This window comes from Galeopterus variegatus, unplaced genomic scaffold (assembly GCF_000696425.1).
Source record: "Galeopterus variegatus unplaced genomic scaffold, G_variegatus-3.0.2 Scaffold102, whole genome shotgun sequence".
In the NCBI taxonomy this organism is placed as follows: Eukaryota; Metazoa; Chordata; class Mammalia; order Dermoptera; family Cynocephalidae; genus Galeopterus; species Galeopterus variegatus.
The window spans coordinates 300,659-328,643 of NW_007726213.1; the positions used below are offsets into that span (position 1 = coordinate 300,659).

General features: G+C 35.4%; 1 protein-coding gene across 2 annotated transcripts in view; it reads right to left on the reverse strand.

The window, feature by feature from the left end:
* The window catches only part of METTL15 (methyltransferase like 15), a 263,712-nt gene that overhangs the window by 233,539 nt on the left and 2,188 nt on the right, over window positions 1-27,985 (reverse strand). For both annotated transcript variants that reach the window (XM_008584147.1, XM_008584138.1), the window contains exon 2: window positions 25,828-26,114. In XM_008584147.1, coding sequence (XP_008582369.1) covers window positions 25,828-26,097 — 270 coding nt within the window. In that variant the 5' untranslated portion in view covers window positions 26,098-26,114. The remainder of the gene's footprint in view (window positions 1-25,827; window positions 26,115-27,985) is intronic.

A 27,985-nucleotide genomic window follows, 5' to 3' on the forward strand; every position in this document is an offset into this window, starting at 1 on the left:
GCACCTTGCTCAGCCAGTGAGCAGCCGGTCTGTATGTGGGATCCGAACCCTCGGCGGGAGCGCCGCCACACTCCTAAGCGGCGCACTGTAGCAGTGCGCCACCGGGCTGGCCCTGTGATACCAGTTTCTTACCCTACCTTCCATTGCAAGAAAGGCCAGCCCTAATATTGTTAAAACAGAAACAGTTACATTAACTTAAATAATAAAGAGCCAAAAAAACTCCACAAAAGATGAAGGATAAATTAGAATAAAAGCAAGCCTGGATGGGAGCAAAGGGGTAGCTTCTGCAGGAGTTTTGAAAAGAAAAGAAAAAAAGAAAAGGATGAAAAAACAGCTGCATTTGATGAAGACAGAAAGTGAGAAAGGGAACAAGAGCATTATTAGAAGTAGAAGGTAGTACTGTCTGGTTGGTTAGCCCAGTTGGTTAAAGTGTGGTGCTGATAACACCAAGGTCTGGTGCTTATCTTATATTTTGTTTTGGAAATGTTTTCAGATGCTTTTCAGACAGCCATAATGGAGTTTCAACAACCAGTAGTTAAATATACTACTGGGGGGGGAGTACTGTTGGGAATTAAGTGTCCCTGTCACACTTCCATGAAATGCATAAAGGACTTGCATTATTTTGAAATAATTGTTATTTTAATAGATTTTGGGTTTTATTTGTTTGTTTTACCATAAGACTACTAAAGGACTATATCACATGGGTTATGACTTAATAAGAATTAAATCTGAAAAATTTTTGAATCATGCTCAGACCCCTTCCTCTGAACCAAACAGTACATCTAACTGGTTGTTGAAATTCCATTATGGCTGTCTGAAAAGCACTTCACTTCCTATATCTAACTACTCACCACATTCTGTTTACTTTACATCCAAAACCTCTTAAATCTGCCCACCTCTCTCCATTTAAATTGCTACCACTCTAGCACAAACTATCATCTTTTTCAATAAATACAATTGCTTTCTAACTGATCTCTTTTCATCCACTCCTGCACAACCCACTCCCAGCCTACTACCTTTAATCTATTCTCCAGAAAGCAATGCAAATGTTCTTTAAAAAATACCTGTCTAATCTAGTTATCCCACATCTCCTACTCAAAACTTTTCAATGAATTCCCATGGATTTTAAAATAAAACAAAATCTTTACTATGGCCTCGGGCCTATGATTTTCTGATCCCTTCATCTTGTCAAAGGACAAAATTATAACAAATTCAAAGATCTCAATTGGCTCCTTTTGCATTTCTAGAATCAGGCAACACTTCATTCCATAAAACAGAATAAGTGTTCCAATAAGGTGAACAAGAGTTTGATTTTATTCTGTCTTTTATTAAGAGAAGAGCGGAAGAAAGCAGAAACACAGAACAAAGAACAGATTGGTCATTTCAAAGTTACTTTCCTTGTAAGGCAGGAACAGTGAAATAGAACAATAGAAGAATAACTCATTGTTCAATATCAGATTACTTTTTGCAAGGATTAAAGCAGAGGAAACTTTCATTATCATGTCCATTAAAACTGGCCTTTTTGGGCCGGCCCCGTGGCGCACTGGAGAGTGCGCCGCTTGGGAGCATGGCGGCGCTCCCGCCGAGGGTTCAGATCCCATGTGGTGACCGGTTCCCGCTCACTGGCTGAGCGCGGTGCGGGCGCAACACCGAGGGTTGGGATCCCATTCCCAGTACGGGCGCGACACCGAGGGTTGCGATCCCGTTACCGGTCAGTAAAAAAGACAAAAAGGAAAAAAAAAAACCTGGCCTTTTTGGGAAATTAGGTTACTAGATCCTCTCTTCTGATGTTTTTGAAAGGTCAGGTACAACTTAGTTTAGGTTTGGTGACCTGGAACTTTAGTATGAGTGACTCCACTTTGATTTTTAGTATGACCTCTTGAGGTCTAGTACAGAAGCTTAGTCACAAACAATGGCTTCCTATAATTTTTATTAGACAATCTCTTTCCATCTCTTCCTTGCTGTCTACACTTAAGCGCACTGGTTTTTTGGATTTTCAAAAGTACCCTGCTTTTTCCTACAACAGGGCCAATTTCACGTACTGTTCCCTCAGTCAGTAATGTTCATTCTTGTTCTATGAACCTAGGCTTATAAGCCTTTCCCAAACCCCCATACTAAACTAGAAGTCTGTCAGCCACTCTTATAAAAGTGCATAACTGTCTTCCACTTCAGTCATAACAGTTGAAACTTTGTTTTTATTTGTGTGGATATTACTTCTGTGTGCTGCATAACAAATTACCCTAAAATTTAGAGGCTTAAAACAATAAATATTACCTCACAGTTTCTATGAGTCAGGAATCAGAAGCAGCTTAACCACTTGATTTTAACTTGAGAATTCTCACAAGATTGTAGTCTGGATGTTAGCCAGTGCTACATTTCATCTAAAGGCTTGAGGCTGGAAGATCTGCCTCCAAGGTGGTTTACCCATCTGGTGCTGATTATTGGGAGGAAGCCTCAATTCCACTCTATGTAGGCCTCTCCATAGGCTGCTTAGGCATCCTAATGGCATGGTAGCTGGCCTCCCCAGAGCAAACTATCCAAGAGACAGCATGGAAGAAGCCACATTTCTTTTATGACTTAGCCTCAGAAGTCACACACTATCGTTTCTGCAGTATCTCATTGTTCACACTGGTCAACCCAATTCAATGTGGGTTATGCAATGAATACCTGCAAGTGAAATCAGTGAAAGCCATCCTGCAAACCAGTTACCATAATGTGTTAATGGATCTTTTTTTTTTTTTTCCAAAATCTTCCCCAATAGATTAAACTCCAGGACCTAGACTAAAGTGACTACAGTAATCCTGAAATTGCCTTGAAATCTTGTACTTAATGAGTCACAACTCCCATGCCCAAGCCATTTTAGTCAAAAATCCCCTTTAAAGCATTCTACAACAGGGCTGGCTGGTTCGCTCAGTTGATTAGACCACAGTCTTAATAACACTAAGGCCAAGGGTTTGTTTCCCCCATATGGCCGGCCACCAAAAAAAAAAAAAGAAAAGGCATTCTACAACCACCTTTCATCCCTCAACACCATTTCTAGCTCCACTACTCCAAGAGAGATTTTTTTAAATCAATTTTTCTAAATATTCCAAGAAAAAACTTTACAAAATTACTGTATCCTAAGATCTTACCTTTTGTCTTTTTCTTAAATTCTTTTGTGGGTTTTTTTGGCAGCTGGCCACTACGGGGATCCAAACCCTTGATTTTGGTGTTATAACATCACATTCTAACTGAGCTAATCAGCCAGCCCATAAGTTAGATTACTCTTAAGAAATGCTCCCAATTAGAATTCTGTTCTTTATGATGTAATTTAACAAATAATCACCAATTAAAACTTTTTATTTTGTAACAACCTAGATGGTAATTAAATTCCTTTATGCATCATTATTCTACAAGGTCTGCAGACATCCAAATCTAAGGAGATAAAAACTGAAAGTCAAAAAATATTCCCTCTCTTTAATCATTTCAAACTCATCAATTTTTGGAAAAAATATTAATTAAGTTCTCTAAGTTCAAATAAAACATACTAAGGTTATAATATAATGCTGTGGGAAAACAGAAGTTTTTGAAATTTGATTTTCACACTTTTCCAGAATCTGTCTGTGGTGCTAAAAACAAAGCAACAAACCACTATATCATGTATCAAAGATGAAGAAATAAATCTCCTCTAATTTACCATATACCACACTAAAGTGAATTTTCAAAGGACAAATGATATAAACTCAACTATAGTTTATGAAAATCTCATGGGGAAAACCCCTCACAGGATGAACTTAAAAGCAGCTGAAATTAATTAATTAATGATTTAATTATTTTCAAGATCATAAGAAAGTGATAGAGAACAATTTTCTACCAGTTTAAGACAGACTAATGTATTAAAGATTAAGAGACAAGAACAAATTAAATTTTATAAAATATCTAATTTTTCTCACATAAAAATGATACATATTTTAATATGGAAGAAATGCAACTTAATAAAGAGATGTAACCCATGCTTATAATTGTGATATAATTACGTAGTATCATTTAAATCAGCTATGTGACTGTAGGGAAAGTGAAGGAAAATGGTCACGGCCCCTCAGGTGCTCAGAATCTTGCCCAGCATTTGATGTAAATACGCACATGAGCCCAGGTGTTCCTCGGTTATTGTCTAATATAATTGTGCATGTGCACCCAGGTGTCCCGGGTTATGGACTTAAGTATAAAGGACGAGTGGCTCTGATCCACAGGGCCCCCTACGATGGGGAGACTGCTACTGCTGCTGGCGGCTATTGCTGCTGCCACCGCCAGTGCCCCCGGGATGCCCCGAGAGTCCACCAACACTGCTGCTTCTGTTGCTGCTGCTGTTACTGCTGTTAACTGCTGAGGACTGAGTTCGTGTCATCTGCCAATGGCTCCTAGGATCTTTCCCAATTACCTAGCGTGGACCTGAGTGTGAGGGGTCTGGTGGACCCAATCTGTACAATGGGTTTGAAAGGTATGAGCCCTAGCCCTGACAATACAAATGGAAACTTAGTATAATTAAAATAATGAAACATTTTGGCTTTAGATATGAATTGCTAGCCATACAATTAGTGTAGCTTTTGCCCCAACCCAACAACAGGCATAGTCATGTAGCAATACAGTGACCATTATAGTGTTCCATTTTTAAGAGCATATCTGTTGCTGTGACCTTTATATCATAGGGCAAAAAAGTTTCATTTTTACAACTCTGGCTTCTCTGCAGAGAGACCCAAGAAGCATAACAATTAATGTTAATCACAGTGATTTCCAGGGCATTAGCATTTCCCCTAGGAAAGAGACTGAAACTAGAAATACATTTCACAAGGCATGCATACTTCAGGAACTACTAACTTTCACTATGGGTTTTACTTCACAAATAAAGCTAAAAACCTCATCAGACCTCATTTAATTCCCTCAGCAAATAATCATTTTTTTCTCACAATAAATTTTTATTTAAAATGAAAAATATTGTTCCACATTACAAAAGTCACCTAATTTAAAATAAGCACAATATCTAAATAGCTCAACTTGGCTAGACTTTATATCATTAATCTTTTGAAAGCAATACTTCTGATTGATTAGGATCACCAGAAGTAAACTGCCGCAAATGAGATAATTCTTCAAAAACAACAAAAACCATTAAAATTGACCAAAGTTAACTCTATTAAAAGTTTATCAGTTTTAGCAAAATATAAAAACTGCAGTGAGGCTGGCCATCACTTGGTTAGAGTGCCGCCTTATGACACCAAGGTCACGGGCTCAGATCTCCATACTAGCTAGGTGCTGAAAATAAAAAATAAAAAAACAAAAACTGCAATGATCATCTTCACTGATTCCACTGCATTTTAGTACATTTGGGTATGTTTACAAGCAAACACAGAAATTTAATGGTTATATTTTTCTGTAACACATTTACCTATGGCAAGAAAAAACAGAAATAAACATTTACATGTGAAAGATCAGGCATTTGCACCTGTCTTCAAATGGAAAAGGAATACTTGGAAGTATAATAAGAAGGAAAATGCTAATTTAGTTAAAAGAGAAATTATGCTAAAATTATACTCTTCAGCAAATTCAGTCAAGAATTCTCATTTGATTTACAGCATGGTGTTATAACACCAAGGTCAAAGGGTTAGGATCCCCGTACTGGCTACCCACCAAAAAAAACCCCAAAATAAAAACAAACAAGAAAAGAATTCCCACATGGGTCACCAAGTAATAACATGACCAGGCTATCGGGTACACCTGGGTTAGGGGTGGCTTGGAGGAAGAAGTAAAGTGGACAGGAGGCCGAAATGGTAAGAAAACTTTACAACCTTGCACCACTGCAATTTTATACCAGGATTCTACATGAAATTTTGTTGCCAGGTGATGTCCTGTCTCACATCTCTATCATACTGGGTCACTGCACAGAATAGAACCCTGAGACAGAGAGAGACAGAAACAGAGAGACGGAGGGGGGAGAGAGACAGAGAGAAAGGAAGAAGGGGAGAGGGGACCAACAGGGGAGGGGGAGGCGAAGAGGGAGAGGGGAGACCACAACAATTCATTGAACTTTCAGAAGGAGAGAATAAACCTAAGGTTACTAGAGATAGGCAGAGAGGGAGGGAGGGGGTTTAGGGAAGGACAGATCGATCGGATAAAGGGCATAAAGAAAAGTCATGATTTGTAATAATGAATATGCTAATAATAATTTTTTTAAAGTGAAAAATAAAAAGAATAGAACCCTTCTCCTTGGGTCTAATTCATATATTGCTCTGTGTCTTCTTTCCCATAACCTAGTAATGCTCAATAGGGACATTTTGAGAATGTTTGGAATGAAATAAAAGAATTGAGGGATGCCACTAGCTCTTAATGGGTGAGGTACAGAAATGTTGGATATCTTGCTATGCGCAAATACACAGCACAGTGCAACAAAATAAACTGACCCCAAGTCTGCATAACTTACAGTATTTGTGAAGGGGATTGGGCTGGGAAGCAGAAACAATTATCCAAACCTAAAACCAAATTTCACTTACCTTATCGCACAGTACTTTTCACAAGAATTTAATACATACTGAATTTTCTAGGAATCTAACTATTGCATAAATTAAGAGAAACTTTATAAAGAATAGCTCTCCATTTCTGAAAATTAAGACACATTTAGCTAATGCTATTTGTCAAATTTAAGTGGTCATTACAACACATCTTAGTCTGCACGTGTAGATGTCACATTGATAGTCATTCTGTTCATAAATACAAACCTCTGACACTTTGACAATATGTCCATCTCAAATCAATGAACTTCACCTGTCACAGTCAGCTGCTGGAACTTTTCATCAGCTCAATGTGTTAACTCTGAAATTTTAAATTCAAATACTCTATTCTTTAATCATGAGTATTCTGGTCCTAGCATGTGCACACTTGCTTATGTTCGTGTTTTCTCTCTCTTCCCTGCTGCCCCCAACCATACTACTTGTCTGCTTCATCCCTTATGTTTCAATCATAAAAAATAATAATCAGAACTATAATACATAGGTTATTTACTATGTGTCAGACACTACTCTGACTATATATAAACATTCATAAACCCTCACAATATTCCACTGAGGTAGGAACTATTATTATCCCCATTTTGCAGATGAAAATTTAGTACAGTGAGATAGTGTACATTGCCTGTAGTCACAGCTCATCAGTAACAGAGTTCCATAACTCATGTTACCACTCACCATACTACACCTCCTCTTTAGGTCTTGGCCCATATCTTCCTGCACATCTTACTCTATTGGCTCTAGGCTGACTTCACTAATCACTTCCTCTCTTCCTCTTGACTGGAATTTCCACATCATCAAGCACTTGTCAAAACCTTCTCATTTCTCCCTTGCATTCCCAATCTATGAGAGCTCCTCATGGGCTCTCTTCTATCCCTCACCAACCTAGATCCCAATAAAATTTTAAAAACAATAAAAACCATCATCACAGAATCAATGCACCAATTGTTCCTCTATTTGTACTTCTCAAGGAAATCATATGACCAGTTTTCTGTTTGTTTGTTTTTTGCTGTCCTCTGTAGGCCAGGAAACCAGTTCTAAATGAATACAGTTTTTAAAATTTTTAACAATCTCCTTCAATAATCTCTTCAAACAATTTCTGAGATTTACAGACAACATTGTCTTTGTCCTCATCATGAAAATGGAGGCTCTCGGATTGGATTCCTCTCAATTCTTCTGACACACCACCTACAAAATTATCTTCAATCACACCCATTCTCACTTCTAGTCCCAGAGCAGGAAATAACTTTCCCTCAACTGAAGGACAATTTTTTGTATCTGTGCCCCTGAACCAAGACTGACACCAGCCTTTATCAGACATTCCTCTCCTGTATCTTCTAACTTTTATTATGACCTACTCTATCCTCACAAAAGTAAATATCTACCTATCTACCTATCCTCATACATACATATGTATGCACATACATAAACAATCCTCCTTTGACATACTACCATCCATTTCTCTCCTCCTTCTCTTACCCAAATTTTTTCAGATCAATTTTAACTTGCTTTCCTTTCCTATACTTTCCATTAGAATCAGGAATCTCATTTCCATCGAACCATTACTACATTGAAACTATTCTCCCTAAGGCAACCACTTAATTATCAACTAGAAACAATATTTTCCAGTCTCTACCTTTCTGAAATTATGGTGAATTTACCATTGACAATGACCTTATATCTTCAAGCTTTATTCCCTTCGCTTCCATGCTACCGCAGTCTCCTGGCTCTCTGCATACCCCTTTAACCATTTCTTCTCTCTCTCCTTCCTTAGGTCATCTTCTATCACTAAATTTATAATATGTTGGTTTCCTTGGGTTCCCATCCTTGGTGCACAATTTTTGTTTTCACATGCAATTACTAATTGACTTCATTCCCTATTTGGTTTGAATACTGCCTTGTTGATGACTCCTTAAATTATTATTTCTAAACTGATCTTCTCTTCCATGCTTCAGAATATTCCAGGAAACTGCCTCCTAGAAAAGAAAACCTAGATGTCCCTTACATACCTCAAATACACAAATCCAAGATTTAATTCACCATCTTCCCCCAGACCTGATCTTCTTCCATTATTCTCCACATCATACAGCAGCACCACTTCCCATCTGGTTACTCACACAAAAAGGAAGAGAAGCATCTTAGGCTTCTTCCCCTTCTTCATCTAAACTGTCACCACACTTCTGATTTTTCAGATCCTTCCTTCAACATTATGATTACTGCTGTTTTAGTTCAGACACTTATTATCCTTTAATCTAATATAACACATTAGCCTCCTTGCCTTCAAATCCGCCCTCCATATAGCCATCTGAGTAGCCTATAAAAAAAAAAAAATGGAAATTTAAACAGATCACTACTTACCTTAAGACTCTTCAAATATTCCTCATTGCCACACAAAAAAACTTCAAGCAACTTGATCTAATTAGCCTAAGACTAGTCTGTAGCACCTCCTTGCCTTCAAATCCGCCCTCCATATAGCCATCTGAGTAGCCTATAAAAAAAAAAAATGGAAATTTAAACAGATCACTACTTACCTTAAGACTCTTCAAATATTCCCCATTGCCACACAAAAAAACTTCAAGCAACTTGATCTAATTAGCCTAAGACTAGTCTGTAGCAGGAAGATGACCTAAATAAAAAGTCCACTACTGTTGAGCTCTCACTGATTATAAAGTGAGAAAAAGGGAACACACATGTATACATACACACATCTCTAAAACAAAGAGCATACAATCTAATTGTGACTATTGATAATTAAGATATTAGCCAGAAAATTTAACATGTAATCCCCTCCAGGAATATTTTCATTTTATAGGGACTCTTGATGACACTCTTAAAGGCAATAAGTTCTCAAGATACAGAAAAGAGTGGCAAGTCATTTCAAGAGAATAAAGTGTTTAGTCAGAGTCCTGGCAGGAAAAAAAAAAATGATACTACACTCAAACTGGAGAATTTTAGTATAGTTTAATTAAGAGATTATTTACAAAGATGTGGACAGATTAGGGGACAGAGAACAAAGGGTAGTGCATACTTCCTGGAGGTCTAGCATTAGCAAGAGACATTACCATCCCTAAGCCTGAAAGGCAAGAAGAATAAGTGATTACCAGAATCTAGAGAGGGTTAGTTATACAGAGAGGGCCTCCTGACAGGTGCTATGGCCTTTGGAAGAGGAAAGCTGCCAATTCAAAGCAACACAAGGGAGAGTGCCAGGAGAATTAGTACTATAACCTCACTTTCCTTTCACCCTCTGATCTCCTGCTGGTGTCTCCCATGGGTTTAACTCAACCAGAAGACAAAGGGCAGGGGAACCAGATGATGCAGTTGGTAGAGAGTCAGCCTTTCAGGACACACGTGAGGGTAGAGAAGGGTAGAGAGAGGTTCTGGAAAGGTAAATGGAAGATATACAGCCCATTTATAGAGTCTACACTGATCATTACAAATAATCTGTTGCAGTTTGGAAGGGTTCTTAAGGAGGACATAGTTCCAAAATCTTCATTTTCCATATTAGGAACTAAAGCTTAGACAAATGAAATGACATTTTCCAAGTCACACCATTACTTAGAAGCAGTACCTGAACGGGAGGCCAGATCAGGTGACAATTCCCATTATTCTTCAAGACCTCTGTAAGCTTCCATCAAACAAAGATATACTCAAGTCTTCAAAATCATAACCATCTTTCTAAGCTTTTTTCAAATGCCACTTTTTCTATTCTAAAAACCCCAGGTGGATATGATCAGTCCCTTCTCTAATTTGAACAGCACACCTTTCTTTTAACACTTACCTTTTCAACTAGTATTACTATTATGGTCATCACATATGGATTATTCCCAGCTACTGAATTATAAACCCTGGGAGAAATTTAAATCCATCCTCACACACACCACCTAACATATGGATGTCAAGGTGGTGGGGTCCTTTAAGTGAGATTCTTGTCCCCATGAATTCCCAAGCTACTTTATACCTTGGATCTTTCTCCATTGATTGTAGATTTAGATGATCAAATTGTATTCAGTGTCTTCTCAATACTGGTATTCCATAAAATAAATCTTTAATTAAAAAATAAAATCTTCTGGGTACTGATTTTTATATTTATATAAAAGTATATTTATTTTTATTTATTTATCTAGTATTTTGGTAATCTCTAGATCTCCCAACACAGTGCCAAACAAATAAAAACATACAATACATATTTATTGGGTTGAATTTTTTAAAGTTCTTCTATAGAATACAAAAAAAATAATAATTTAATAAGATTTGAAGATTTCTCCCCCAAGTCTTTATGTTAGGGAAAAAATGTAAAAACAAATGACAAAGAGTAAGTGTGCTTTTCTTCTGTAATCTAACAAAAATCAATAAATTGGGGAAAACTCAAGACAGTTTCAAATGTTCAAGAGACCCACATAAATCTAGTCATAGTCATGTTGACCTAAAGACTACTGACCTATTGTGTAAATGAATAGCATCTAAAAGATCTCTCACTTCTGAGTCTTGAAAAAAAATTAACAAAAAGGAAAATCATAAAAGGCTAACTGATGTAGTATAATCAATTTCATGTTTTTGTTCCCTCCTAAAACACCATTAGTACAACTTTAGATTACAGACTAAAAAATTCAATTGATGATCAACACATCTCCAAATTACCTAAAACTAATTAAATAATAAAGCACCTTACCTACTAAATCTGAATTATTAGAAAACACTTTTCAGAAAATTTAGTCTCCCTACTCACATTTTTACACAAAATCACATATCCCTGAATTCAAAAAGGGAAAAACAGTGATTGCATAGTTTCTGCTCACTTTTGAACTTCTTTGCAAAACACCACAAAGTACAACCACTAGCAAAGATTTTCTCTATTAGGTACAAACATTATAATTTTGTCACATAAGTAAGGAAAGATACAGTCATACATTGCTTAATGATGGAAAGTGTTCTGAAAAATGCATCCTTAGGCAATTTCATCATTGTGTGAACATCATAGAGTATACTTACACAAACCTAGAGGGTATAGCCTACTACAAACCTAATCTATATATTACAGCCATTATAATCTTATGAGGCCAATATGCGGTCATGGTTGACCAAAATGTCATTACATGGCACATGACTATCACTAATAAATCACATTCGTAATTCAAGTGGGTATTTCCTGTGACTTAATTTACACAGGACACAGGCCAGTTCTTGAAAGGCGACAAGCCAACTAGAAAGACATGAAAAGAAATACAGCAAAGTTTAAATAGAGATGGGTAACCTCATGTTTACCTAACTGTCAGACTTTGAACTGTCTGGGCAATTTCCTTAGTATACTTTTAGGCAAATAAATCTGTCAGGATTAATAGTGATAATGGTAATGTTTATTCAATATAAAATAGTAGCAATAAAAAGCCTCTTTCAAATAAATTACAGTCACTTTACAGATTTAGGTTTCTAGATGAAATACAATAATTTATATATTGTGGATGTTGTGGAACTTGGAAAACCTTGGGTAAGACTTACATTGAATATCACAGGTTACAAGAAGAGACAGGAGAGCCTACATCCCTCCCAGCCTTGCCCCCCCCCCACCCGTCTCCTCAACTGCCTCTCTCTCTCCCTGCCATGTGAAGACAATGAAAGAAGACAACCATCTACAAGCAAAGAAGTGGGCCCTCATCAGACACTGGGTCTGCTGGCACCTTCATCTTAGACTTCCCATCCTCCAGAATTGTCAGAAATAAATGTTGTTTATGAGATCCAGTCTATGGTAATTTGTTATAGCAGCCTGAACTAGGGCAGCATTTAATAAATGTCAGCTTCGTTCCGTGCTTTTTACCTCTTACATCTCTCAAATCAGTCCACTCCTCTCCAACTCCACAACTATTACCACTCATTATCATTTGACAAAAGTTTCATGATTGGTCTGGACCAATCCATTATTAATAGTGTAGACAGAATAATCTTTTTAAAAGGCAAACCTAACCATCTCTGACCTCCACCTCCCTCTCCAGCCTCTTCTTTCACCACTCCCCCTTTACATTTTCAGCTCACTCAATGGCTTGCTTACAATCCTTCATTTTTACCATGCTCCCTCTCAGCACAGAACCTTTGCACATGTTCTTTTCTCTGTGAAATGTTCTTCACTCTCCTCTTAACCTTAATTCTAGATTCTCTGGCTCTGTGGTTACTACTCCCTCAGGCAATGCCTCACCAGTTAAATCTTTCTTCTCTGTGAAATGTTCTTCACTCTCCTCTTAACCTTAAGTCTAGATTCTCTGGCTCTGTGGTTACTACTCCCTCAGGCAATGCCTCACCAGTTAAATCTTTCTGTTAAGAGCACCATATACTCTCTTTCATAGCAGCAGACATTTCATATTTACTTGGGTGATTATTTGATAAACATCTGTCTGCCCCACTAAATTTTAAGCTCCTTAGGGGCTAAGGCCATGTCTAATTTTGCTCCACACTGTATCCCAGCACCAAGCACTGCACCTGATATACAGCAAAAGCTCAACAGACATTTGCCGAATAAATGAGAGAATGGTCTCATTTTCACTCTGCACCTCGGATTTAACAGCTCATCATTTTTTCACTTCTCCCTGTCCTTTCCTCTCTTCATCCAATCACTTGCAACATCTACCTCCTCGATGTCTCTTCCACCAGTGTCTTTCTTTTCATTCCTCCATTCAGTAATTATTTGAACAAGTATTTATGGGGCACCTATCTGCCAAACACTGAAGATATTGTATAAAGAAACAGACAAAAATCCAAGCTCTCATGCTAGTGTGTCATGAAGGAAGGGGATAGGAAAGGGAATGGTGGGGCAGGGTGGGGAACAGATAGTTAAGAAACAAAAAAATATATATATAGCATGTCAGTGATAGGTGCTAAAGAGAAAGGAAAAAAAGCAAGTAGGTGAAATTTCAGGTAGAGTGGCCAGGGAAGACATCCCTGAAAAAGAATCATCTGAATAAAAACCAGACATGAAAGAACCAACCAAATGTATATCCAAAGGATGAGTATTCCAGGTTTTCAGACTTAATGTGCTACCCACTTTCACCAAGAAAGACCCCAATTAGCTTAGGTTAGATCTGCTGGAAAATTTAGTCAAGATGACTTTGCTAGAAGTGAGCATACTAAAAATTGAGCACCAGCCGAAAAGAAAAAAGGCATCTAGAAATACATAGCCATTTAGATATAGAGAAGGAAGAAATTAAGTCACTTAGAATATCACTATTATTTATAGAACAGGGTAACAACAAATATTCAAAATTACTACCTTCAGTCAATCAAAGAAAGTTTAATTTAGATGTATATACTCTAAGGTAAGTAATTTTACATTTCAGAAAGATAGATTTTAAAGGACTTTTCATTCAAAAAAAAAAACAAAATAAACTAACCAAACAGTTATAGCAATTATAGTGGTACCTGGAATACACAATCACCCTAACTCAAAATCAAACATTCATGTTATAAGTGGGTTTATCATGATCTCACTTAACTCTTCTAATTTACATTATCACAGAAGTACAGTGAAAGATGTCAGAGATCTGCAACACTGTGGTTTTGGATTTTTTTTCCATATGTAATTATAAAACCAAATGTGTCAAATCAGCTAGCTTGTGTTCAAAAATTCTGAATAGAATACACTGGAAGCAAAAACAAACAAAAAAATTTCAAAATTTTGAATGGATACTTGTTTCTCTTTATCCAATTGCAAAAGGCTCAGAAATAATACCATCAGCACACTTAAACCAGACTAATGTCAATCTACACATAAAAGATTTCACAAAAAATAAAGAATTTGACACTAATACCACTTCTCACTCCCAGCTTTCAGAACGCACATTCACCTTAAGCAGAACTTATTGCTATGTCCCTGATATAAATTTCTCAAAGAATTTTTAATACCTACTTTGAATGAATCTTCGAATTTTTTTTTTTATATGCTATCAACAATGCCTTTAAGCTAAAGACTCCTCAGGGGAAAGTTTAACAAATTTAGAAAAATCTGGGCAGGTTCTATTACTAACATGGCATTACAAAAATAAATATAGAAACAAGAAAACATATAAAAGATTCTTCTCTCATAATTATCTCCATTCTCCCATCTGAAAAACCTCAGTCTACATTTAAATTCTACAGCACTCCCTAACATGAGAAGTTGGTTACATGTTCATTCATAAAAGTAGTTCACTATTTTGGTAATTTTAAATTGTAGAAAAAATATCAAGCCTTTCTACTCAAAAATATTGGCTTCACATGTATTGATCAAAGAAGAAAGAAACCATCTTGGTGATGATATTCTGTACTGGTGGAAAAATTAAAGTATTCATACAACCATTATGAAGGTTATTTTAAATAAGGGAAGTGAGAAACTGAATTAGTTTTAATTCTTTCATCATTTCTGCTACAAAGTAAGAGTGAAAGCAAAACCATGGAGAAGAAACCTAGAGTAGCTAGGTGCTGGAGAGTCAGGGAAAACATACAGAGAAGACAGAAATTCATAACATTTGACTCCCTTTTTAGTATTAACACACTGTTCCTTCAAATCATCCTCTTACAATTTTTTCCCTCTCCCTAGCACTCTTTCCCTCTATCTTCATTTCTAAGCCTCAATCACTTAACAGCACTAGAGAGTTTATCCCATACCTTTCTTTGAGCAATTTCTCTACCTATACTGTCATTGCAAATATAAGGTTTCTTTAGGAGAGTGAAGGATCAGTCTGGAATCAATCAAGCTCTAAAAAATCCAGTAAACTGACTAATGGAGTTTGGATGTGTTGTCCCCTCCAAAACTCATGTGGAAATCTGATCCCCAGTGTGGTGGTACTGGAAGCTATTTGGGTCACGGAGGTGGATCCTTCGTGAATGGATTAATGCTCTCCCTGGGGGAGGGAGGATTAATGAGTGAGTTCTGCTCTATTAGTTCCCGCGAGAGCTTGTTGTTTAAAAGACCCTGGCACCTCCTCTCTCTCTCTCTTGCTTCCTCTCACCATGTGATCTGCTTTTACCCATCGGCTCCCTGCCGCTTTTCCGCCATGAATAGAAGCAGCCTGAGGTCTGTGACAGATGCAGCTGTCCCAGAATCGTGAGCCAAATAAACCTCTTTTCCTTATAAATTACTCAGTTTCAGGTATTTCTGTTATAGCAACACAAAATGTACTAATACACTGACCAATGAGATGAGTCTGGACTCCTCTGCAGAAGGTTGTGAAGGCAAGAACAGAATAACATACTCCAAATGACTGAGGACTGGCATAGTCCCAAGTGTTCAGGAGCTTGGTGATCTATTCTCTAGAGACAGTAGGCCAAATTGGCTGTCCTAAGGAATTAAGGGGCCTGATACAGGCTCTGAAGATACTGTAGGCTGGCCACTAGAACATAAGAATACTTACGGTAGAGGAAAAAAGCCCACCATGTAATCTGGTTATTAACTAGAAGCATTCAAGTCCAACCCATGTTATTTATTACTACATGAGTCCAGAACAGAAGCACTGGAAACATTTCTTCTCCTTCATTCTACATTTGACACAATACTTTGTACAAAATACAAAATACTGTACAAAATACTGAGATTACTACAAATGAAAAACACATACAATAATATATGAAAGTGCTCTGCAAACAATAAAATCTTATACAACTCTAGGTTGTTATTATTAATAATAGTCTTCCCAGCATACACTGGCCTCAAGTGGGAAATCCTCCATCTTTATGAATATGTTCAATATAAATAGTTTATTTCTTTTGCTTTCCAAAAAGAAAAAAAAATGTACAACAAATGAATGAATTAGATTTTATCTTGAGATTTCATGATATAGAAAAAAACTGTTTACCAAACAGAGTAAATAAAAAGGAAAAGTATAAAATATATGCCTAAATTAGTATATAATGTGATATAATGACATCTCAAATATTGAAGATCAAACAAACCAAGTAAATAGTTTATATAGAATGAGAGAAAGAAAATAAGTAGCTATAAAAAACGCACATACTTTCTGAAACATTCATCAAGAAAAATAGTCTTTAAATGCCTATTACCTCCTGGTAAATAGCAGTTGTTTTACACAAAGGGGACAGCCATTTTGCACATGACCGAGAGAAAGAAAATAAGTAGCTATAAAAAAACGCACATACTTTCTGAAACATTCATCAAGAAAAATAGTCTTTAAATGCGTATTACCTCCTGGTAAATAGCAGTTGTTTTACACAAAGGGGACAGCCATTTTGCACATGACCAAAAAAGAAAAAAGAGTTTATAGAACATTAAAAGATAAGTTACCATAAGGCTTTGCAACTTGATTTATTATCAAATAACATTTTAAGTATGCCACTTACAGCTCAGTAGTTTGCTATACAAGGAGAAGGTAGTGGAAGAAGAGTAAAATAAAATGTCATAAGAACTCACTAGGTCAAGTTACACTTCCTACCACTCTTCATAAAAACAGTATGGGACTTAGAAGAACAATGGCATAGACAGAACCACTGGGCCTAGCCTCTTGCAGTAACTATGATTAGACTATTGATCAGAGACCATTGCTTACCTAAATAGAAAGTAACCAGTACCCAGGATGACTCATGTGAATGTGCTTTGTGAACAGAAAAACCTCACTTGTTTCTCCTTTTTCTTTCTATGAGATTCCCATACAGAATGGACTTCTATTTTCTTCCTGGGGTCATCTCTATTTACTGTACCAGAAGAATGACTCTTAAATAAGCTTACAATTCAGTATTTATGTCTGACTTTAAAACATGGAAAAGCATTATTTTTCTCAACTATGAAACCACATTTATTTTTTGGTTATATTTAGACCAGTGATTTTATAAACTAATTTGTACATACATTTGAAGTTTTTTTTAAATTTTAATTATTACATATTAATAGGCAAAAATATACCAAAAATTCAGCATTTGGATTACAAAGAAGACCAGAAGATTACCCTCAAAAAACTAGAAGAAAGATAATTTAAGTACATTGGATAGGCAAAAGAGTTGAATAAGTTTTATTGGTCTTATTTACCTGATGTCCTCTCTTAATAATTTGCTTCTAAACTCTAATGAACAGAATTATATACAGTGATAAAAATGCATTGATTCATTGGTAGAAAAACAAGCATGTTCTCATAGATGCTGAACTTACTAAAAAGGGTGGTATACATTCAATATATTATGCAATTATTAAAAGTTTGAATATAAAAATGTAATTGTATATCTTTAGTTATATATACATATGTAGAAGCATATATATATACATACACCTATATACATATATATAATAACAATATTTTAAATGGCACCTCATCATTATGGAAAAATAAGTATAAATAAGTTGAAGTTTTAAATTTAAAATAAGTTTCATACATTCACTTCCGAAACGTTAAAGAATTGTTAAAGAGACTAAGAAACATTTTGGGATGACTAAATAGCTCGTTTACCTAAAAGACCTTATTTCTTTATATGTATATCAAATAAAATTTAAAGAGAGAATCAAAAGCTCATTCACACATCAGTTTTTCATTTCTTATAACATGATATGAACAAGTATTTTACAAATAACATTAACCGTATACATTCCCATTAGAGAAGTGATGCTAAATTTACCAATGGCATCCATATTCTCACACCTCCCTAACCCAAGACGCTCTAAGAGGAATTTCTAAACTTGAAACTTTGAGTACATTAGAATTAACTACTACACATTACGGTTTTAATAAACTATAATTTTTATAACTAAAAACATTATTTGTTAAATGATCAAATATATGAACTCAACATTTAATTGTTATCTAATTATTTTGTGTTTACTTCTGTTGACTCCCTAAAAGATTTTAAACAGCATGCAAAATGTTCATTACATCACCAGGCAGTGTAGGCACACTGTTAAGGCTACTACTATCCCAAATAACAGATAAAAATAAATATGTTGCTAATAAATATTTCATATAATAAACACAAAGCTAATCACGAAATACAATACTAATAGGATTTTAAAATATACACTAAAGACATTCTTTAGAAATATACCTATAAAAACTGCAAGAAATGTAGAATCTACGATAATAAATTAAGAAAGCAACAATATTCATTTTGCTTGAATGTTCTCATATCATTATAATGCAATCTATGAGGGTACTTCAAAAAGTTTGTGGAAAAACATAATTACAAGATAATACGAAACTTTCCATTTTTTGAAGACTCCTCATGTTTCTTGAAATTATAAAGTAATATAAAAAGAACAGCATTTTCTTCAAAAAGGTAATTTGCTTTTAAAATGTTTTATTATATCAATATGCTGTTATTCTCAAGTCATGTTATAAGCTATTACCAGCTATATTGGAGAGTTCAGGTTAAGAATATTTTGAAACCCTTTTAAAAGGTATTAGAAGTTTCAAAGACTTCCTTGTAAATCTATTAAACAAATGAAGCAGCAAATCTTTGTCTAGCAAAGGGCCCACAGACAGCTTTATTCTCAGATCCCGATGTGTAAATAAGAAAGCCAATTAAGTTAAATCAACTCAACACTAATAAATTGTCATTGAACTATAGTTAAAAATAAGCATTTACTGCCCTCGCATTATGAGATAGGCACCATACTGGTGCTAGGAATACAAAGAAGAAAAAGACATTGGGCCTGTTCTTAATAAGCTTACAATCTAGTGGCAACAAAGAAATAATTATAATACAATGTAATGCATTTCATAATTTTAAAAAAGACAAGATTCTAAGGCAGTAGAGAGAAGACAAGAGGGTGACTAACTTTTCAGGAACACTTAAAGGGTAAATTGGCAAACCCAGATTTTGAAATATGAACAAGATGTTCTCAAACCAAAAAGTCACAGGGAATAGCAAGTGCAAGGGCACAGATGCATAAACTGCATTATGGTTGATATAAAATTCAAGAAGGGAGAATAGAAGTTGAAGAAATAGGTAGAGTCTAAATGTACATTCAGTGACATCAGGTTGATAGCTTGAAGTGGGTAATGGTAGGAATATATATATATATACCATGGAAATCTGCAAACACTAAAATCAGGATTTTGGGGTTCTTTTAAAATTCACATCCCACCCCAAACACCTGAGCCAGGTGTTAAACATTTGCCAGCACAGCACTGGAAATACCACATTCCAAAAGGTATTTGAATACAAAAGGCCATTTAATGTGCTACTTGATTTTACAAAACAAAAACATTCTTTGAAGATAGGATGCAATGTAAAATACAATTTTGCTTCCAAAAATCCATATTTTAAAAAATAAGAGAAGAAAAAAACGACATCCTGACACAGTCCATTCCACCTGAAAATTGTGAAGTTATTTATTTATTTATTTTTGGTGGCTGGTCAGTACAGGGATGAACCCTGGTGTTATCAGCACTATACTCTAACCAACTGAGCTAATCGGCCAGCCCTAAAAGTTCTTAGGAAAAAAAGATGCATCTCTCTGTAGATGTTAAGCCAATGATCCTGTCTCTTAGAAAAGTTCCTAACACTTTCAACAATTTGGGTCAAACAAAATAAACGCCTTCTCTTTGTGATCAGACTCCAGTATTTAAAGAGAGCAAACATACAGTCTCAGTATTTTCTCTTCGATACTTTTTCTCCATTAAAGATTGCAAAGATTTTCAAGTAAAACAATTAAAATACTGCTACTGATATTAAGAAAAGTCCATTATACTGAGCATAATGCATTTTTTATCACAACTGGGACCATGACAACTTCAGCAAATCTAATAATTACAGAAATTAATGCTAAATGTTAGAATATTAAAATAGATAAGACACTTGTCTTGAAATATTTATAAACCAAAACTTGAAACCTTAACCTACTTATTATCATAATTACTTTGCATCAGTTTAGATGCCAGCTCACTTTCTCAGCTCTCAGGTTTCTCCAGTTACTAGTTCAACCCAGACCTGTCACACTAAAGCTGGAATAATCATAAAAGTCGTGTGCCAGAGAAGCTACCTCAGTTCCCAAGGGGCATTCATTTTATTAGTGCCTCACATCTGTCCTCTGGTTTACTTTGACTTTTATTCATTCACTTTAAAACATCATTACAAACTCACCATGTGGCAGGCCTAGTGCTAGGCACTGCAAGTATAATGGTAAACAAGAGAAATATGGTCCATAACTTCATGGAGGGCAGTCTACCAGGAGAGATGTCCATTGAACAAATAATCTCATAAAAATTAAAATTATCGATTATTATAGGTGCTATGAAAGCAAAGTATATGACTCCAGCAATGTACAATAGGCGCATCTGTCTCCACTGGAGACTTAAAGAAAACCCTCTTAAAAAAGCAAAATTTGATGTTGAGCATTTTTTCATGTATCTGATGGCCATTCATGTATTTTCCTTTGAGAAATGCCTGTTCATCTCCTTTGCCCATTTTTTAATTGGGTAATATGTGCTTTCACTGTTAAGTTGTTTGAGCTCCTTAAATATTCTGGATATTAATCCTTTGTTAGATGCATAGTTTGCAAATATTTTCTCCCACTCTGTAGGCTGTCTCTCGCCCTGTTGTTTATTTTGCTGTGCAGAAGCTTTTTAGTTTAATATAATCCCATTTGTTTATTTTTTCTTTTGTTGCCTATGTTTTTAGGGTCATATTCATAAAGTCTTCGCCCAGTCCTACTTCCTGAAGTGTTTCTCCTATGTTTTCTTTTAAGAGTTTTATAGTTTCAGGACATATATTTAAGTCTTTAATCCACTTTGAGTCGAATTTGGAATATGACAAAAGGTACGGGTCTAGTTTCATTCTTCTACATATGTATGTCCAGTTTTCCCAGCACCATTTATCAATATCATTTATCACTCAGCATCAGGGAAATGAAAATCAAAAGCACCGTGAGATATCATCTCACTCCAGTCAGACTGGCTGCTATCAAAAAGAGAATAACAAATGCTGACAAGGATGTGGAGAAAGGGGAACACTTCTACACTACTGGTAGAACTGTAAATTGATGCTGCCATTATGGAAAATGGTATGGAGTTTCTTCAGTCAACTACAGATAGAACTGCCATATGATCTAGCAATCTCACCACTGGGTATATAACCAAAGGAATGGAAATCATCATGTCGAAGGAACCCCTGTACTCCCATGTTTATTGTAGCTCTATTTACAATAGCCAAAAGTCAGAACCAACCTAAATGTCTATCGCTGGATGACTAGATAAGGAAAATGTGGTATATTTATATAATGGAATACTACTCTGTCATAGAAAAGAATGAAATACTGCCATTCATACCAACATGGATGAACTTAGAGAAAATTATGTTAAGTGAAATAAGTTAGGCACAGAAATAGGAATACCTCATGTCCTCACTTATAAGTGGGAGCTAATATTAATAAATAAGTAAAAATAATAATAAACAAAGAAAGAAAGAAAAAAGATACAACAATCACAATAATATGCTGAACTTTCAAAAGATGAGAACAGAACTGAGGTTACAGGAGGTGGGAAAGCAGGAGGAGGAGGGGGTAAATGGAGGAATTGGTAAAGGGCCATGAAAATTGATTACATTCAAGAATGAAGAATGTACTAATTATCCTGATTTGAACATCACATATAGCACACAGGTATTCATATTCAATGCTATACCCCACAGATATGTATAATCAACTATGTTCCAATAAGAAATAAATTGAAAAAACGTGACTCAAGACCCAAAAGATGAGGAGGAGGAGAGTTCTAGGCAGAGGAAACAGAATTTTTTCAGTTCCAGACATGCTGGTTCCCACCTTTGCAGTCTTCTGGCATTTTTCTCCTGAATTTTTAAAAATAGCTAACAATCCTGATCCTTCCTATCCCCATAATAACAACAACTAATATTTATTGAGCTCATACTACTTGGAAGATATCATTCTACACAATTTGGCTAGCAGGTTAGCTCAGCTGGTTAGAGTGTGGTGTTATAACACCAAGGTCAAGGGTTCAGATTCCCATACCTACCAGGCGCCAAAAAAAAAAAAAAAAACACCAAAAAAACCCCACCTTCATTCTATGCAACTTAAATACATTAATTCTTCTAATCCTCTCAGTAACCAAATAAGATAGGTTCTACTAGTATTTTGTCATTTTACAGATGAGGAATCTGAGGCACAACAAAGATAAGTTAATAGACCAAAATTGCACAGCTACTGGTACTAGTCCTTGCATGTTCATCATCTCGTTTATAACTCTTCACTCTTATATAACTTATCAGAAGCCCCAGGGGGCAAGCTAAATTAGCACTACTATTGGGCGAAGAATACTAACCAGGTCTCCTATACCATCCAAACAGCAACCCTCTTTAAGTAGGCAGGATTGTACCTATTTTCTACAGTTTTCAGAAATTAGAAATGAAAAATTGACTGATATAGCCTATAGTAAAATATCTTCAGGAGCAAGAAAAATGTTTTTAGAATAATTAATACATTCTTACAAAAAGTTATTCACCCAGAATAGAAAATAATAAAAACTAAGCAAGGAAAAACAATTAAAATTTATATAATTCTTTCTATACTGTCTGAGAGAGAAAGATAATTCTGATAATTTTTTTCTTTATAATTCAAGCCAGTAAATATTTTGAATATTTACAAAAATCATCCAATATGTAGCAAACTAGCTATGATACTAAAGAAATTCCCCCAAAATCAATATTTTCCATAGGTATGCACCAATGTCCTAGGCCTCACTTAAAACTATATTTAGATATTTTCAAAAGTTCCTGTTAGGATCAAAAGTTTCATCTGTAAATTCACTGTTGAAGGTGATGTGGAAAATAATAATTAACTGGGTGATTGATACAGGTGAGTGTATGACTCACAGTTTGCAAAAGAAAATGATTTTGGGGAAAAGGCTCAGGAAGAAGATTATTGATGAAATGAAGACCTTTCCTTCCTGTCCAAGGACTATCACCGTTCTTAATGATTAAGAGAATAGTGAGCTGTCTGCCAGAGAGCAGAAAAGGTAAGAAATAACACTGTCTCTAAGCGTACCTCACATGAAAGTTTTCAGAAATAACACTCATAAAATTAAACTTTCTATAAAAAATTACTGGAAAACCCAATGGAAATTAGTACAATGAAAATGTCAAAATAAAACAACATTACATTTGTCAGGAACTTGAACAGAATGAAGCAGGAACAGAACGAAGCAGTAGTGTAGGTCAAGTTGTAGAATCACCTAATTTTATTCCATTTGTTTTTTTTTAAAAAAAGGCAGATATAACACTGATTTACCAAGAGACTTAGTGGGGTTTGGTTTTGTTTGTTTTTCTACTCCATGGGTTAGTGCAAAATAAATACTTTGTTTTGCTACTAGGGGTCAGTAAATTAATACAATGTGCTGTGGCTTTTGGTTCTAGAAGTCAAATTCAAGCCACTGAATTCAATTCCACTTTTTTACTAACTGCCCCTCCCTATTATATATATTAATATATATATCATATATAAATATACTTTTTAAAAAATCTCACACTAAGGCATGGGTTTTAATTGTTATCCTTGCATTATGAATCTTGAAAGAAAATGAAGAGAATTTCATTTTGATGAAGTCCTATTCAACAGGAAGTTTTTACCCAATTTAATTTTTTAATTTACATTTTTATGTACATTTTGGAGTCTCTACTAAGTGATAGCATTGAGCTAGATGATTTATACACATAAATTCACTTAAGATTGCTGGGTGTAATTTGTTATGTATATACTGCCTGAGGAGAGGATAAACAATATTTTTATGATGAAGCAAACAATGTCATATCACTGATGGCTTCTGTATGAGCAACAACCAGTCATTCTGGTATACTTTATGCCTGTATCTTAGATTTAGTTCATAAAAACTACCTGATACCACTTGAAGTCTCAGGAAAAAAAAAAATTAAGAGCTGTGTGTGTGCACCCACCTGCACATGTATCCTAGATAAGATATTTAAACCTAGGCAGTTCCGTTCCAGGATTTTTACTGTTAAGCACTAAGCTACATGCTCCCCTGTATGCTGGAAAACGAACAAGATGTGACTTTTAAAATGAAAATAACTGATTTATGAAACAGTACCTTCTAGAATAAAGGATCACATTTCTCAAGTCAGTACACTAGAGAAGTATCAGGATTAAGTTATAAACAGACATTGGAAGAAAATTTATAATACTTTTTTTTGTACTTAATTATCAGCAAGTTTCTAATTTTTTTTCTTTTTGGATATTGTATCACCTACTATTTTTGTCATCTGTTTATAGATTTTAAAGCATTTCACATCTCAATCCTGCCAGCAATGGTATAATTAGGGTAGGTGTCATGATTAATTTTACATGTCAACTTGGCTGGGCAATGGTGCCTAGATATTTGGTTAAATATTATTCTGAATGTTTCTACAAAGTTGTGTTTTGGGTGAGATAAACATTTAAATTGGTGGACTCTGAATGAAGCAGACTACACTCCATATGGATTACCCTCCATAAGAGTAATTGGATGAGGGTAGGCCTCTTTCAATCAATGAAAGACCTTAATAGAACAAAGACTGATCCCAGCTGGAACAAGAAGGAATTCTGACAGCAGACTGCCTGTGGACTCAAATTGCAATTTTTCCCTTGGTCTCCAGCCTGCCAGCCTACCTTGTGGATTTTGGATTTACCAACATTCCACAATCACATGAGCCAATTCCTTAAAATAAATCTTTTTCTCTCTTTCTCTCTCTCTCCATACACAAACACACATATATATACATATATACACACAGACATACAAACATATATATGTATATATATGCAAACACATATGCATCCTGTTGGTTTTGTTTCTCTAGAGAACTCTGGCTAACATAGAAGGGTAGCTGAAATTAAGACTAAGAAAATATGGAACAAGAATTCAGATTCATGTCTTTGTTTCCAGTCAATCCTGAAAAGATTATAAATAAAATCCTCAAGAAGCCATACTGGAATTCAGTTTTCATACTTTAACCACACATCCAGTGTAACATTTCTCCTAGCCTACCTTAAATGTGCTTAGAATACTTACATTAGCCTAGGGTTGGGCAAAATAATCTAACACAGAGCCTATTTTATAATAAAGTGTTAACTCTCTCATGTAATTTACTGAACACTGTACTGAAAGTGAAAAACAAAATGCTTGTATGGGTACCCGAAGTACAGTTTCCAATGAATGATTATTGCTTTTGAACCATCATAAAGTTGAAACATCATTAAGTTAAACCATTGTAAGTCAGGGACTGTCTGTACACTAAAGACCACTGAATTGTATATTTAAAATGATTAATATTACAATAAGTGAACTATATCTCAATAAAAAAGTAAATAAAAAACTAATCGACTTACCTGCCCTTTCTGTGGTGCCAAACAACGAACAACTTCATCCACCATTACTGGAATATGTAATTTAGCCACAGCTTCAGAATCTCTATTCTGAGATCTGTGGAAGTCCTGAGCTCCAGTTTGATCTGGTTGCTGCTGGTCTTCATATTCATTATACTTTTCTGCTGTGGTATGTATTTTTTTTGGCCAGACACCTAAATTAAGTATGCCAGATTCCAACCAGCACAGAAGAAATTCTTTATGTATTCTATAAAAATGTGAGTACCGAAGCATTCTGTAGATCAACAAATCTAGAAAAAAAAAATTTTAACTTAATGATTGTTGGATTTTTTAAAAGAACGTTATATACTTGGAGGAAAGCAAATTAATATGAAACATTTAACACATCAAAAAAATATGTAAGACTCATCATCTGAACATCTTAAATAAGTGAATGTGACCAACCTTCTTATATGAAGCAAGGAACCTAAGAGAACCCAGAAACATTAAATATAATTTAAGTATAATTTTTTAATGTGGTCTGATAAGCTCTAAGACCCAAGGAATATGAAAATTGATTATTCAGTCATCATTTTTCTAAAATATACTTTTTAAAATTTTAATTAAGTCTAAAGAGTGAGCTCAATGAGTTAAAACTGTTTATTTGAAAGCAATCTGGATGACTACAGGGATTATAAGGATCCCATTTACTGCTCGGACAGTCCTTTATTTCAAGCTCTTCCATTTCTCATAATGCTAAATCTCATCTTTGACTTAACTTTATATGAGAGGTTGTCCTAGAAAAATACTATGCATGTACACCCAAAAAGGAAAAGGAGATGATCTGGCTGTAAAAAAATCTTGCATATTTGTCGTGGATATTCTCTGATGAGATTGTCTCACCACAGACTTTATCAGTGAAGTATATTAGTTTAAACCACAACTTTATAAACACTCAACTAAGCACCTTTTGGCATTTCATATCCACCTTTGTTTTAATTGTCTGTGCCTTGCACCCGAGAAATAAAGCAAGTAAATTACTGATACATTCTTTGAATTTCTCATACTTGCTCCTTTTTCTTCTGCAATCTTAAATCTTTAAAATGCAGGGGAAAAAATTTACATAAATGTATTAACAGAAGACCTTTTGAAAACACTATGTTTTTTGTTTTTTTGTTTTTTTTTTTTTGGTGACTGGCCAGCGAAGGGATCCAAACGTTTGACTGTAGTATTACAAAGGAAAAAATTTACATAAATGTATTAACAGAAGACCTTTTGAAAACACTATGTTTTTTGTTTTTTTGGTTTTTTTTTTTTGGTGACTGGCCAGCGAAGGGATCCAAACGTTTGACTGTAGTATTACAAAGCTGTACTCTAACCAACTGAGCCAACCGGACAGCCCTGAAAGCATTATGTTTTTTATCCAATTGGTTTTAAGCAACACTTTTTTGTTTTCTTGGCAGTTGGCTGGTATAGGGATCTGAACGCTTGAACCTGGTGTTACAACACTGCGCTCTAACCAACTGAGTAACTGGCCAGCCCTTCAAGTAACACCTTTGATATTACCACAGTAAATATCAGTTAACTTACTCTTTTTTCCTTATGGACTTAGTTATTTAAGAATAAGGCTCACACCTTTCTATTCACAGAATCAGATGCACACAAGGGGCTTAGTAACTGTTTTCTGAAAAAAATGAATGGATGGATAAATTCCAGACTACACAGAATTAAAATTTTTATCAGTCCTCACTATAGGAAATTCCACCTGTATGACTGACCCCATCAAAACCCACATATTTTTACATCATCATAAAATGTAAATCCCACTTACGGGGTCCTGGGGTATGGAGCCAGGGACTGGACCCCCCCCCTCCCACAACCAGGTACACCACCATCACCACCATCAACTAGGTAAGGAGCAGGCCAAAAACATCACCTCCATGTGGGTGGCTCACCACAGCCACCACAATAACCATGGCTTCCACAAAAATGGCTAGATGCCACAGCCACTGTGCAGATGGTCCACCAGCCACTGGAGTGCATTGACACAAGGAGAGTCAGAGACCAAAGAAAAGAAGAGGATGTCTCTCTCCACAAACCTCATTCCAGAGTGACAGAAGAAGCATCTGCTCTAAGATAATATTGGGGGACTTGAACACACCTCTCATCATTGAACAGATCA